Genomic DNA, 12,579 nt, shown 5'->3' with positions numbered 1-12,579 from the left:
CGATATATAAACAATGGGTTATTAAAAAGAAAGGAATTCTGCCATTTGTGACAATGTGGATGAATCTTGAGGTTGTTATGCTAAGTGAAATAAGTCAAAAAGAGAAAGATAAATATAAATCCACGTATGTGTAGAATCTGGAAAGACCAAACTCATAGAAACTGTAGATTGGTGGCTGCCGGTGTGGGGTGGGGGGATCAATGAATGTTGTCAACAAGTACAAACTTCACTTGTTTTTTTTTTTTTTTTTTTTTTAAGATTTTATTTATTTATTTGACAGAGAGAGATCACAAGTAGATGAAGAGGCAGGTAGAGAGAGAGAGAGAGAGGGAAGCAGGCTCCCTGCTGAGCAGAGAGCCTGATGCGGGACTCAATCCCAGGACCCTGAGATCATGACCTGAGCCGAAGGCAGCGGCTTAACCCACTGAGCCACCCAGGCGCCCCACAAACTTCACTTGTAATGTAATTCTGGGGATCTCATGTATAGCATGGTGACTGTAGTTAAGAGCACTGTATTATATATAGTTGCCAAGAGAATAGATCTTAAATGTTTTCACACACACACACACGGTAACTGAGGTGATAGATGTGTCACCTAACCTCGTGTGGTAATCATCTTGCCGTATGATGCATAGATCATCACTTCATGTGCTTTAAACTTAAACGATGTTATAAATTATATCTCAATATAGCTGGAAAAAGTTTAAAGATATTTGCCATTTTTACTAATTTGATGTTCATATTGCAGAAGTAGTTCAGAAGCAATGATGGGTGAAATATCTGGTTCCTTAGCACAAATGAAGACAGTGGCACCAAACTGTACTAGTAGTCCCTGTATTTACCACTGACTCACTCGCTGTTGGGAAAAAAATGTTCGCTAGTTTCACTTAAGAATGTCCTTGATGAAATAGTACAAGTAACCCAGTGTTTGAAAACGTGTCTGGAGGAGAAGGAGAATCACTGGTGGGTAATAAAGTTACTAGCTAAATTAGACACTTTAAATTGATACCATTTTTAAAGAAAAAGACGGACCAAAAAATAAACTATAGAGAACAAACTGGTGGTGCGGGTGGTTGGGAAAATAAGAGGTGATAGGGATTAAGAGCGTACTTAGCTCAATGAGCACTGAGTAATACACAGTTGTTGAATCACCCTGTTGTACACCTGATACTAACATAACACAGTATATTAACTATACTTGAATATCTTTTAAAAGTTGACACTATTTTTACTTGAAAGAATGACCAGTTATTCAGACTTAGACACCAAGCAGACATTTTCTCAAAGTGAATGAAATTCGGGATAGCAGTTTTCTTTTGGCTGGAGTTGGAGGGGGGCTGGAGGAGCCCGGGGCAGGGTAAGGGTCCACAACAAGACTCGGGCACATTGATAATGTTCTAGTTCTTAGATTTGGTGGTAGGTTTACAGATGATCATTGTGTACCTTTTGTTTGGTAACTTAACATTATGTTTCTTTTTGTAGGTATCAAATATTACAGAATAAAGTTTAAATTTTAATTTGAAAAATAGATGGTGGGCATATTGAAGATAACATAATATTCCACCAAATTAGATATGCTGTCATGTATTTCACCTAGCTCGGTTAAATAATTCGGATTTATTGGGCAAGTCAAGTTTTCTCTTTTGTCGTAGAGGTGATCGTAACTTGTGAGCATTTACCAAACAGCCTAGCACTATTCTAGGTAGTACTTCATAGGTATTAACCTATTTAATCCTTCTTACAACCCTATGAAGTAGGAAGTTATGTCCCTGTTTTAAAAATGAGATGTCAGGTGCTAAGTTACTGAAATTATCAGGCCTCCTTGAGGAGCTTCAGTCCCCCCAAACAAGGGAGGTTGGGAGGCTGGGAAGGGATAGAAGCCCAGTGAAAAGGAAATGCTGTCCTCTTAATAAGAGCTTTTGTATTATCTTTTTTTGTAGAGACCATGGCGAGCCCCGGGAAAGACAATTATCGAATGAAGAGCTATAAGAACAATGCCCTAAACCCTGAGGAAATGAGACGAAGAAGAGAAGAAGAGGGCATTCAGCTCCGGAAGCAAAAGCGGGAGCAACAAGTAGGTTAACCTGAGTGCTCAAACATCTGTTCAGGAATACAATTCAGCTCCCGTGGTTGGTCTCCACCTTTCATTGTCACCTTCCCCTTAGGAAAAGAGCTTAGCTCTATGGGCAACTCATCTAGTTTCCTTTATTGTAAAGAAATGTTGGAAGCTTTGAAAAAAGAGAACCAATCCCTTATTCCTTTTCCATAATTTAGAACAACTTATGGGGTGTCTGGTGACTGAGCAGGTTAAACATCTGACTCTTGATTTCAGCTCAGTCATGATTTTAGGGCTGTGAGATGGACCCCCCTCCCCCCCCAAATCAGGTTCTGCGTGGGCGTGAAGCCTGCTTAAAATTCTCTCTCTCCCTCTCCAACTCGGCATACACACATGCTCTCTCTCAATTAAAAAAAGAACAGTTTAGACATTATTTATGTCTTCAGTATAACATTCTAGTTCTCACCCCTTGTTGCCTTCTCTCTTCCTCACCCTGATAGCCAGTATTAGGCCTGGCTCCTTAAAGAGTTCATCAGCCGTTCTGGCTGCCTTTCTTCTATGTCTTCAGTCCATTCTTTGTAAGTCTCCCTACAAAGGGAGTGGTCCTTTGTGTTCTGTAGTCAGTGTTCTGCCGTGAACCACCACCTGACTGGTGCCTTGCCCAGGTCTAGATGCAGACAGCTAACCTGCTTTTGCCCACCCTCTTGCTTTACTATTATTCCTTTCCTTCAAAGCCTTTTACACCCATCAACTTTATCTTTAAATGTTCTCTTAGGAGCACCTATCTGCCTTGGTCAGTAGAACATGTGACTCTCAATCTGTGACTCTCAATCTCAGGGTCATGAATTCAAGCCCCACATTGGGCATAGAGCTTAGTTTAAAAAAGGAAGAAGTGTTCTCTTAGATGCGAACAATTAGGTGTAACATAGTAAAGCAGTTGAATATCTTTCCATGTCAGTATATTAAGCTTGGCATTATCTCAACTATGCTAGCATTTCCTTAACTAACTGCCGTAATTTCACATGGACATTCTTTGTTTTCTTTATTACAGTGAATAGTTTTACCACTATCTCTCTTCTTTCAGCTTTTTAAACGGAGAAATGTGGAGCTGATTAATGAAGAAGCCGCCATGTTCGACAGTCTCCTCATGGACTCCTATGTGAGCTCTACCACTGGGGTAAGGCCCTTGCGTGTGCTTTGGGCAGGCCTGGGAAGTACCGGTGTCTGCAGAACAGAAATTGGGCAGTTCTCGTCATCTAATGGCTTTGCCAACAGCCATGCGAAGTTCTTTCTTCCATGGTCCAGTTTTGTAACTGGTCAGCATAAAGAATCAATAGGGTTGCATCTGTAGTGGAGACACCTGAGGAAACATTTAAGGGAAGCCATCATTTGGCTCAGAGGTTAGGAATTGTCCAAATGTCCCAACTTAAAGCAGCCGTAGGTTAAACAGATACCTCCTCCTGAGCCTGCTGTTATGCCATCCTCCTTCCTTCAAGTGTTTAGAAAGCAGGATGCCAAACAGAAGTGTGTATTCATATCTAGTTCTGGTGTTGGTTTGCAAAGTCTTCAATCTGCCTTGTGTTCTAGGAGAGTGTGATCACACGGGAGATGGTGGAGATGCTCTTTTCTGATGATTCTGACCTGCAGTTAGCAACCACACAGAAATTCCGGAAACTTCTCTCCAAAGGTACAAAGCCTGGTCCTCCCCAGGGAGGCCCTATATGATTTAACCTCTTGTTTCCTCTCAACTGACTTCATTTTCTACTCCCCTTCACTCATTCTACTCTAGCCATACTGCTTTGGTATTCCTTGGACAAGACAGGCACATTCTTATCTATGCACTGGCTGTTCCCTCTGCCTGATACCCTCTACTCACTGATAACTGTGTGACAGACAACTCCCCACTTCTATGAGTATATTCTAGGTTCTCAGTAAGCCTGCCCTGATGCCCTATCTAAAATTGCAAGTCCCCTCCACTCTCAGTGTTTTTACTCTTCTTACCCTGCCCTACTTCTTCTTTATTTCTTGTTACACTTACTAACATAATAGAATGTCTCTCCTCATTAGATACAAGCTCTGTGAGGGCAGAGACTTTTGACTTCATTTGTTGTTGTATCTTCAGTACCTAGAACTGTGTCTGTCACATAGTTTGTACTCAATAAAAAATTTGATGTATGATAGGAGAAATACTTCTTGTCTGAGTATATCAAGCAATCCTCCCAAGGGGGGAAAAAAGTGCTCTTTTTAGTAAGAGAAATAGTTAGATTAGGGTTCCCCACCTCTTGGGCTTTCTTCTCTTCCTTAATTCCTAACTTCAGGGATTAAGTTTCCAGAAGCCAAAGGTGAGTATACTTAATTTAGGATTGGTTTTCTCTTTAGCATGCCAGCTGTATCACACATATCAAACATGACCAATTATTGTGAAAACTACCTCACCAAAAAGGAGTTTGTAAATGTCGATTAGGACAGTCGGGACTACCTAGGAAGGATGGTGGATTCACCCCAGTGAATACATTAGCCTAAACCTCTCCTGACTTTTCCTTCCTTTCTCCCTCTTCCAGAGCCTAGTCCTCCAATAGATGAAGTTATCAACACTCCAGGAGTGGTGGATCGTTTCGTGGAGTTTCTGAAGAGGAATGAGAATTGCACATTACAGGTGAGGCCTGGTGTAAAAGAGTACCAGATAAAAACCCTCTTCCTAGGAAATTGTGTTTCTGTAGACACATCTCTCAGGAAATAGACAAGTAATACAAAAAAGTATTTAAGAAATGCCTCAGAGGTCTTGGTCTCAAATAAGAGAGCCTAAATTTCTTCCCTAAAACAGTCTCAAAGGAAAGATACCAGAGGGGCGTTTGGGTGGTGCAGTTGTTTAAGCTTCTGACTCTTGGGATTCAGCTCAGGTTGTGATCTCAGGGTTGTGAGGTTGAGCCCCAGGTTAGGTTCTGTGCTCAGCATGGAGTTTACTTAAAACTCTCTAGCCATCTGTGCTGCCCCACCCCACCTCCGCTGTGTTCATTCACATGCTCTGGCTCACTCTCCAAATAAAATTAAATCTTAAAAAGGAGAAGAAAGAAAGAAAAATGCCTTAATATGACAGCTTGATTATTCAGTTATAAATTAAAGGTTCTAGGGGTGCCTGGCTGGCTGAGTCCGTAGTACAGTAGAGTGTGCAACTCTTGATCTTGGGGTCACGAGTTTGAGCCCCACATTGGGCGTAGAGTTTACTTAAAAGTACATACAAATGTTCTAGTCCAATTCTCTCTCTCCTTTTTTTTTTTTTTTAGATTTTATTTATTTATTTGACAGATCACAGGTAGGTAGGCAGAGAGAGAGAAGAAGGGAAGCAGGCTCCGTGCTGAGCAGGGAGCCTGCTTCCTCCTCTCTCACTGCCTGCCTCTCTGCCTATTTGTGCTCTTTGTCTGTCAAATAAATAAAATAAAATCCTTAAAAAAATAAAATACAGACTTTATTTGTAAGTAATCACTATACCCAACGTGGGGCTTGAACTCAACAACACTGAGATCAGGAATTACGTGCTCCACTGACTGAGCCAGCTAGGTGCTCCCTGCTTTTTGTCTCTTAAAGGGGAAGAGGAGGAGGTTCCTGGGTTACTCTGGTGGTCAAGGGTCCAACTCTTGGTCTCAGCTCAGGTCTTGATCTCAGGGTCGTGAGTTCAAGCCCCACACTGAGCTCCATGCTGGGCCTGGAACCTACTTAAAGATAAAAATAAAGGGGAAGAGGAGAAGGCTTATGTTTTAGTGTTTCAGTCAGGGGCAAGAGGCTTACTGCTCTCAGCCAGTTGGTAGGCATGGCTGCTCTGTCTGGAATGACCTCTCAGTCATGGTTTAATCTCACTTTCAGTTTGAAGCTGCCTGGGCTCTAACGAACATTGCCTCTGGAACCTCTCAGCAGACCAAAATTGTCATCGAAGCAGGGGCAGTCCCCATTTTCATAGAGCTGCTTAACTCGGACTTTGAGGATGTACAGGAACAGGTAATATACACATTTGGCTTGGTTCTTGATGGCATTTTTGTTTTCATAAAACACATATTGGATCTTTGTGATAAGAGTGTCTTTCGTTATTTATAATGGAACACACCTATTGAGATGATTGGATGGGGCCCCTAGGTAGCCTCAAGTTGAGGAAGGTGGTCATCAGAGCCCCCAGCTCCTCCCATCCCTCCACCGCAACCTCCCCAGAGAACTGGGTTGGTGAGCCCATTGATGCCATGCCCTAGAGAGGGCATGGTGATGCCATGCCCTAGAGAGGGCATGGTGATGCCATGCCCTAGAGAGGACATGGAAGTTCCATACCAGCCTGACTGCTTACCCCATACCTTGCCTTGTGCATCTCTTTCATTTAGCTCTTCCTGAGTTGTATCCATCACAATAAGCTAGTAAATGTAAGCAAAGTGTTTTCCCTGAGTTCTGTGAATCATTCTAGTGAATTATTGTACCTGAGGAGGGGATTATGTGGAACTTTCGAATGTATGTCAGTTGGTTAGAAGTATGATGGCACCTGGGAGTTGCAGCTGGTGTCTAAAGTGGGGGCAGTCTTGTGGACCTGAGTCCTTAACCTGCGGAATCTCTGCTAACTCTGAGAGTTAGTGTCAACAAATGGTGTCGGATAATTGATTGCTGGTGTAGAGAAAACTTGGAATCAGAGGTGGTGTTGAAAAAAAGACAGCACATTATGCATTTTTCAATACCTACAGATCTTAGAGATTAAGACACAACTTGCATTTCTTCCACTGGATTTTTACTGATTGTATAGAAAGTGGAAAGTGGTGCCTCCCTTTTCCTCCCTTAATACATACAGGGTAGATCCCGGAGCTGCAAGAAGGCAACTCTCCAATCACTTCCTTTTTTTCTAAGGAGTGAGCATAGAGTGGTCTTGGTTTGGCTTCTTTGGCAGCAGTACAGATGTCAGCCTGTCTTCCCCCACTAAATCAGGAACTCTGAGAGGAAAGGCCCTCAGAGCGAATGCTCAGTAAGGAGGTTGGCAAGGAGGGTATCTTGATACGGTTTTTGTCCCAAGTTGCTGGTGGGTACTCACTCTGGTCCCAAGTTGCTGGTGGGTACTCACTCTGGTATAAAATATTGACAGAAGCCACTGGAGTCTGTGAGTGACGGTTCCATTATCCCCTTTTCAGGCAGTCTGGGCACTGGGAAACATAGCTGGAGACAGCTCCGTTTGCCGAGATTACGTCTTGAATTGTTCCATCCTTAATCCTTTGTTAACGTGAGTAATTATGATTGTCTGCACCTGGGGCATCTGTAAGGTAGCCACATGGCAGATCTCTCAGGGGCAGCTTACCTTAAGGTGTTGAGTCGGTGCAAAACTACTAAAAGTTAAAAAAAAAACAAAAAACTAAAACTATGTTGATTGCCAAAGTAAAAGATGGAGATAGATTTTGAGAGTACGAAGATTGTAAGATTGTGTCTGTGCCAAGGAGAATCTTCTGTTTGCTTACTTCGTGGCACTATAGATACTCATGTTGGTCATACCTGCCTCATTGTTGAGCCAGGAGAGAGAGGCAAGACTAGCCCATCTGGAAAAATCCAAACTTCTCATTGGAATGCATTGATTTGCTATTTTATGCATAAGTACATTGGAGAGATACAGATTAAAGACCCCATGAAGGATTATAGGGATTCTTTACCAATCCCTCCTTCCCATATCCTTCAAACAGAGCTTCATCTAAATTAAAATAGATGGATGGGTTGTACTTCGGAGACCATAATTTCATAGACTACCACTACAGCTCTTTCTTGGGTCCCTCGACAGAAAATCATTCCTTACCTCAGACTAGATCTTCCGCTTTCATTTCCAAAGAGAACAATACTCCTTGTTTAGATCTTGTGGCCAGAGTTAGGAGCACAGTATGTCCTATCTTAAAAGGCTTGCAGGTTTACTCAAATTCCAGCCCTTTGTATGTCCTTACTAGCTATGATCTTAACAAGCCACAGCTGGCCCTAATCCTCTGTGAAGATGTAGCTTGGCCACCTGGCCCAAGCGAGCTCAGTGAACTTAGGTCTATGGGTAGGAAGACAAGTGCAGCTGTTAGAGTCTTAGGAGTCTAATGGGATTTGCTCCTGGGGTTCTTAGGTGAAGCCCTGTGCCAACAGCATCATTGCTCAGGATCTGTCTATGCTTTACTGTTTCCTTCAGACTCCTCACCAAGTCCACACGATTGACAATGACACGGAATGCAGTCTGGGCCCTGTCAAATCTCTGCCGAGGAAAGAACCCACCCCCAGAGTTTGCAAAGGTGAGAGAGCTTCTTACCAGTGCCTGAGTGAAAGCAGTTCCCTTCACGTGCAGGCATTCTGATATAGGAGTTTTCAAGTCTTTGGGGGACCCCTTAGGGTCTCAGTCCATGAGAAACTGAAAGAGGCAATTGTCAATAAAGTAGGTGATCTTTTGTGTCTTGGATAGCAAAGTGAGAAAGGTAGTCCTGATGGTTTAATGTAGCAGAAATCTCTAGGGCTTGGATGTCCTTGTAGAGGGGGATACAGCAATGTTAGGGGTAGTGGTAGAGCTGATGTAAGCCCTGTCCCCTCACAAGTGCCTCTCACTCTGCTTCCAACAGGTCTCCCCTTGTTTGCCTGTGCTGTCTCGCCTACTCTTCAGCAGTGACTCAGACTTGCTGGCAGATGCTTGCTGGGCCCTTTCTTATCTGTCTGATGGCCCCAATGAAAAGATCCAGGCAGTTATAGACTCTGGAGTCTGCCGAAGATTGGTAGAGCTTCTAATGTGAGTGGTAGAAATAGATTCCCTAAAGTTCTCCATGCTCCAACTAAAGAGCTGCAGTAAGCAGTCTGCCACTCTGTGCAGAGGTCTGGAGCCGTGACAGTGCTGCTGGCCCTCTGCTGATCAAGTCTCCCTCCTCTGTAGGCACAATGACTACAAAGTGGCCTCTCCTGCCCTGAGAGCAGTGGGTAACATCGTCACCGGGGATGACATCCAAACCCAGGTAAGGAAGGAACTATTTAGGGACAAAAGCCCTAACCAAGAGTTTGGGTCCTGTTGGGGGACAGCATGGTCCAGGAGCATGGGCTTGGGTGAAAAATTCCAGCTTTGCCACTTTCTGTATGATCAACTTGATTGCCTTAATTTCTTTTATAAGTTGGAAATCATTGTCCATTGGGTGCTTTTGAAGGAAAACTAAATGGAAGAGACTAATTAATTGGGACACTGTAGGATAATTCTTAAGTTTTTGAGTCATGGTCTCCTTGAGACACAAAGCTGTGGGAACCTTACCCCTACTTCCTATGCCCTCAGAATCCAACAGACCCTTCCTCATGTTAGTAAGACCTCCAGTGAGGGCACAGTAAAAAGGTTTCTTTTGTTGAAATGCTAGAGATCAGAGTATTCTTTTGGTCTTGAGTAGTTGGCATAATTCTGTGGGATTCTTGACAGATTTCTAACAGGTGAATGATCTCACTCAAACCCACATTCCTTTCCTAGGTCACTGTGTGTGTGTATGTGTGCATATATGTGTGAATTTTCATAACATGTACTGCTTTTACCACTCAGTGTACACCTCAGTGGCATTCAGTCCACTCACGTTATTTGTCATCACCACCCATTCCCACAATGTTTCATCATCCCCTCACTCCCTTCTCGGTGCCCCTCACTTCTCTGTGTCTATTAAATAATAACTCCCCATTTCCTCTTCCCTGGGCCTCAGTCCTGGTAGGCATCCCAACAGTTTTTTATCTTAGGAGTTGATTACTCTAGGTCCCTCATATAAGTGGAACTATATATAGTTGTCCTTCTGTGTCAGCAAATTACACTTAGCCTAATGTCTTCAAGGTTCATTCATTTGTAGTATGTGGCATGCCTTCATTCCTTTTTATGGCTGAATAGTAGTCCATTATATGCATGTATCACATTTTATTTATCCATTTGTCTTGTTGAAAGATATTTGGGGTTGTTTTCACCTTTTGGGTATTAACGAATAAGGCTACATTGAGCAGTGATGTATAAGTATCTGTCCCTGCTTTCAGTTCTTTTAGGTAAATACCCAGAAGTGGAATTACAGAATCATACACTGATTTTATGTTTAAGATTCTGAGGGCCTGCCTGCTGTTTTGCACAGTGGCTGCACTGTTTTATATCTCTACCAGGAACGTACTAGGTTATGATTTCTCTAGATCCTTACCAACACTTGTATTGTCTGAGGTTTTTGATAATAGCCATCCTAATAAGTGGGAAATGGTATCTTATTTTAGTTTGTTGGGTTTTTGTTTTGCTTGTTTTTTAAGTAGGCGCCAAACTCACTGTGGGGCTTGAACTCACAACCCTGAGATCAAGAGTCAGATGTTAGACCAACTGAGCCGGCCAAGTGCCCCCTTATTGCAGTTTTGATTTATATTTCCCTGATAATTAGTGATGTTTGGCGGCTTTTCATATGCTCATTGGCCATCTGTGTTTCTTTGCAGAAATGTCTGTTCAAGCCCTTTCAACATTTTTTAAATTAGGTTCCTCAGGGGTTTTTTTTTTTGTTAGTTGTAAGAGTTCTTTATTCTGGATATTAATTCCTATCAGATAATGGTTTGCATATATTTTCTCCCATTCTGTGGTTTGCCTGTTCCCTCTGTTGATGATGTCTTTTGGTGCACAAAAGTTTTTAATTTGGATTAAGTCCTGTTTACCTGATTTTTCTTTTGTTTCCTGTGCTTTTGGTGTTCTAGGTCATTCTTAACTGTTCCGCCCTCCCTTGCCTCCTCCACTTGCTGAGCAGCCCCAAGGAGTCAATCCGGAAGGAAGCTTGCTGGACCATTTCAAATATCACTGCTGGCAACCGGGCTCAAATACAGGTGAAACAAGTAGAAGGGAAGGGGCCAGGGCAGAAGCAGGTGGGAAGGCAAGGGAACACGAGAGGTTGTGGGATATTTGGATCTAGAAGAAACAGTTTGTTTCCCTTTAGAAATTGGGGTCTGGGGCGCCTGGGTGGCTCAGTGGGTTGAGGCCTCTGCCTTCGGCTCGGGTCATGGTCCCGGGGTTCTGGGATCGAGCCCCGCGTCGGGCTCTCTGCTCCGCAGGGAACCTGCTTTCTCCCCTCTCTCTCTCTGCCTGCCTCATTGCCTACTTGTGATTTCTCTCTCTGTGAAATAAATAAAATCTTTAAAAAAAAAAAAAAAAAGAAAGAAAGAAATTGGGGTCTGTGTGCTGTTGAAGATTTATAAGGAGCCAGGTTCCTCTGTAGCCTCTTGCTTCTATGGGAAGAACAAAGGACCCCCAGGAAGAGAGAGATGTCTGAATCTTAGCTAATTTTGTAGGCTAGATTTGCTTAATCTTCTTAAAGTGACTTTCTCTGTGTGTGTCTTTCCCCCACCCCCACCTCCTCCGCCCCGCCATCCTCTCTCAGGCTGTCATAGATGCAAATATCTTCCCCGTGTTGATTGAAATTCTTCAGAAAGCAGAGTTCCGTACAAGGAAAGAGGCAGCCTGGGCCATCACCAATGCCACATCAGGAGGAACCCCTGAGCAGATCAGGTATCCATTCGTTTTTCATTGTCTTGAGTGATCTGTGTACTCTTATTCTTGGTTCATGGTCTACAAAAACCACTAAACTGCTCTTCCTGGGATAGGTCTACACCGGTCCAACAGCACCAGGTTTAAGTGGTAAGCTGCTAGATTGGCTTTGGAATCTGGAATAGATTCCTCTAAAGCATGTACCTCTTTCCTTCTTAGAGAATAGAAACCTAGGACACAGACATCCATCTCTCCTTTACTTTCTACCTTCCAGAGAATTTAAATCTATATAATTGTCAGTTATTCATACAAATGAAGGAGGAACCATGCTGTGATTCATTCATAGCAACTTTTTTGGGTAATCATTTTGGGGAGGGGTGACACTCGAGAGAAGCAAATAGAAAGCCATTGTGTGTATGGTTTTGATTTTGGTTTCCATCATCAACATGAGTAGGAGTGATGGGAAATGGACAAGTGTTTTCCCCTCAGCTTGGGGCCCAGGAAGAGGAGTAAGAATATATTTAGCATGTTTAAACCCTTGGGAGAAAAGGGATAATCTTGAGTTAAGCTTTGAAGGATTCAGGGTTGTAAAAGCCCTTTGGACAGGTGAAAACATGAGTAAAGGTACAAGAATCAGAAACCTGGAGATGTTTACTTTATGCCCTTTGAAGGGAATGATGGGAGATGATGCTAAAAAGGAGGGTAGGAACCTAACTGTAGAGGGCCTGTTTTGTCAGGCCTGTAGAGCTTGGACCGAACATTTTAAACAGGGAAGTAATGTGTTCAATGTGGTAACATTACAGTAGGGAGGGAGAGTTGAGACAGGGAGGAGCAGTCTATGGCAGCCTTCCCCATGGAAATGACTAGACCCAGAGCACTGGAAGAGTGGAGAGACTGAGATGAAGAAGTGATTATGAAGACTCAGCAAGGAGGGGTTGCCACGAGTGTTGACATGTGTGAAGGAGACCCACAGGCCCTACAGCACCTGCCTCGTACCTCTCTTGCCCTGCATTAATTTAGAACTTCCCTGGTCTCTGCC

General features: G+C 43.2%; 1 protein-coding gene across 4 annotated transcripts in view; it reads left to right on the top strand.

Moving 5' to 3' along the window:
* Positions 1-12,579, top strand: part of KPNA6 (karyopherin subunit alpha 6) — a 62,706-nt gene that overhangs the window by 44,087 nt on the left and 6,040 nt on the right. For all 4 annotated transcript variants that reach the window (XM_032361258.1, XM_032361257.1, XM_032361259.1 and 1 more), the window contains 11 exons: positions 1,941-2,074; positions 3,141-3,233; positions 3,644-3,743; positions 4,618-4,712; positions 5,918-6,049; positions 7,210-7,298; positions 8,229-8,328; positions 8,650-8,813; positions 8,955-9,033; positions 10,757-10,882; positions 11,434-11,561. In XM_032361258.1, the coding sequence (XP_032217149.1) occupies positions 1,941-2,074; positions 3,141-3,233; positions 3,644-3,743; positions 4,618-4,712; positions 5,918-6,049; positions 7,210-7,298; positions 8,229-8,328; positions 8,650-8,813; positions 8,955-9,033; positions 10,757-10,882; positions 11,434-11,561 (1,240 nt within the window). The remainder of the gene's footprint in view (positions 1-1,940; positions 2,075-3,140; positions 3,234-3,643; positions 3,744-4,617; positions 4,713-5,917; positions 6,050-7,209; positions 7,299-8,228; positions 8,329-8,649; positions 8,814-8,954; positions 9,034-10,756; positions 10,883-11,433; positions 11,562-12,579) is intronic.

Source organism: Mustela erminea, chromosome 10 (assembly GCF_009829155.1).
Source record: "Mustela erminea isolate mMusErm1 chromosome 10, mMusErm1.Pri, whole genome shotgun sequence".
Lineage (NCBI taxonomy): Eukaryota > Metazoa > Chordata > Mammalia > Carnivora > Mustelidae > Mustela > Mustela erminea.
The sequence above is the reverse complement of the archived record's forward strand: the minus strand, read 5'-3'. Positions and strand labels throughout refer to the sequence as shown.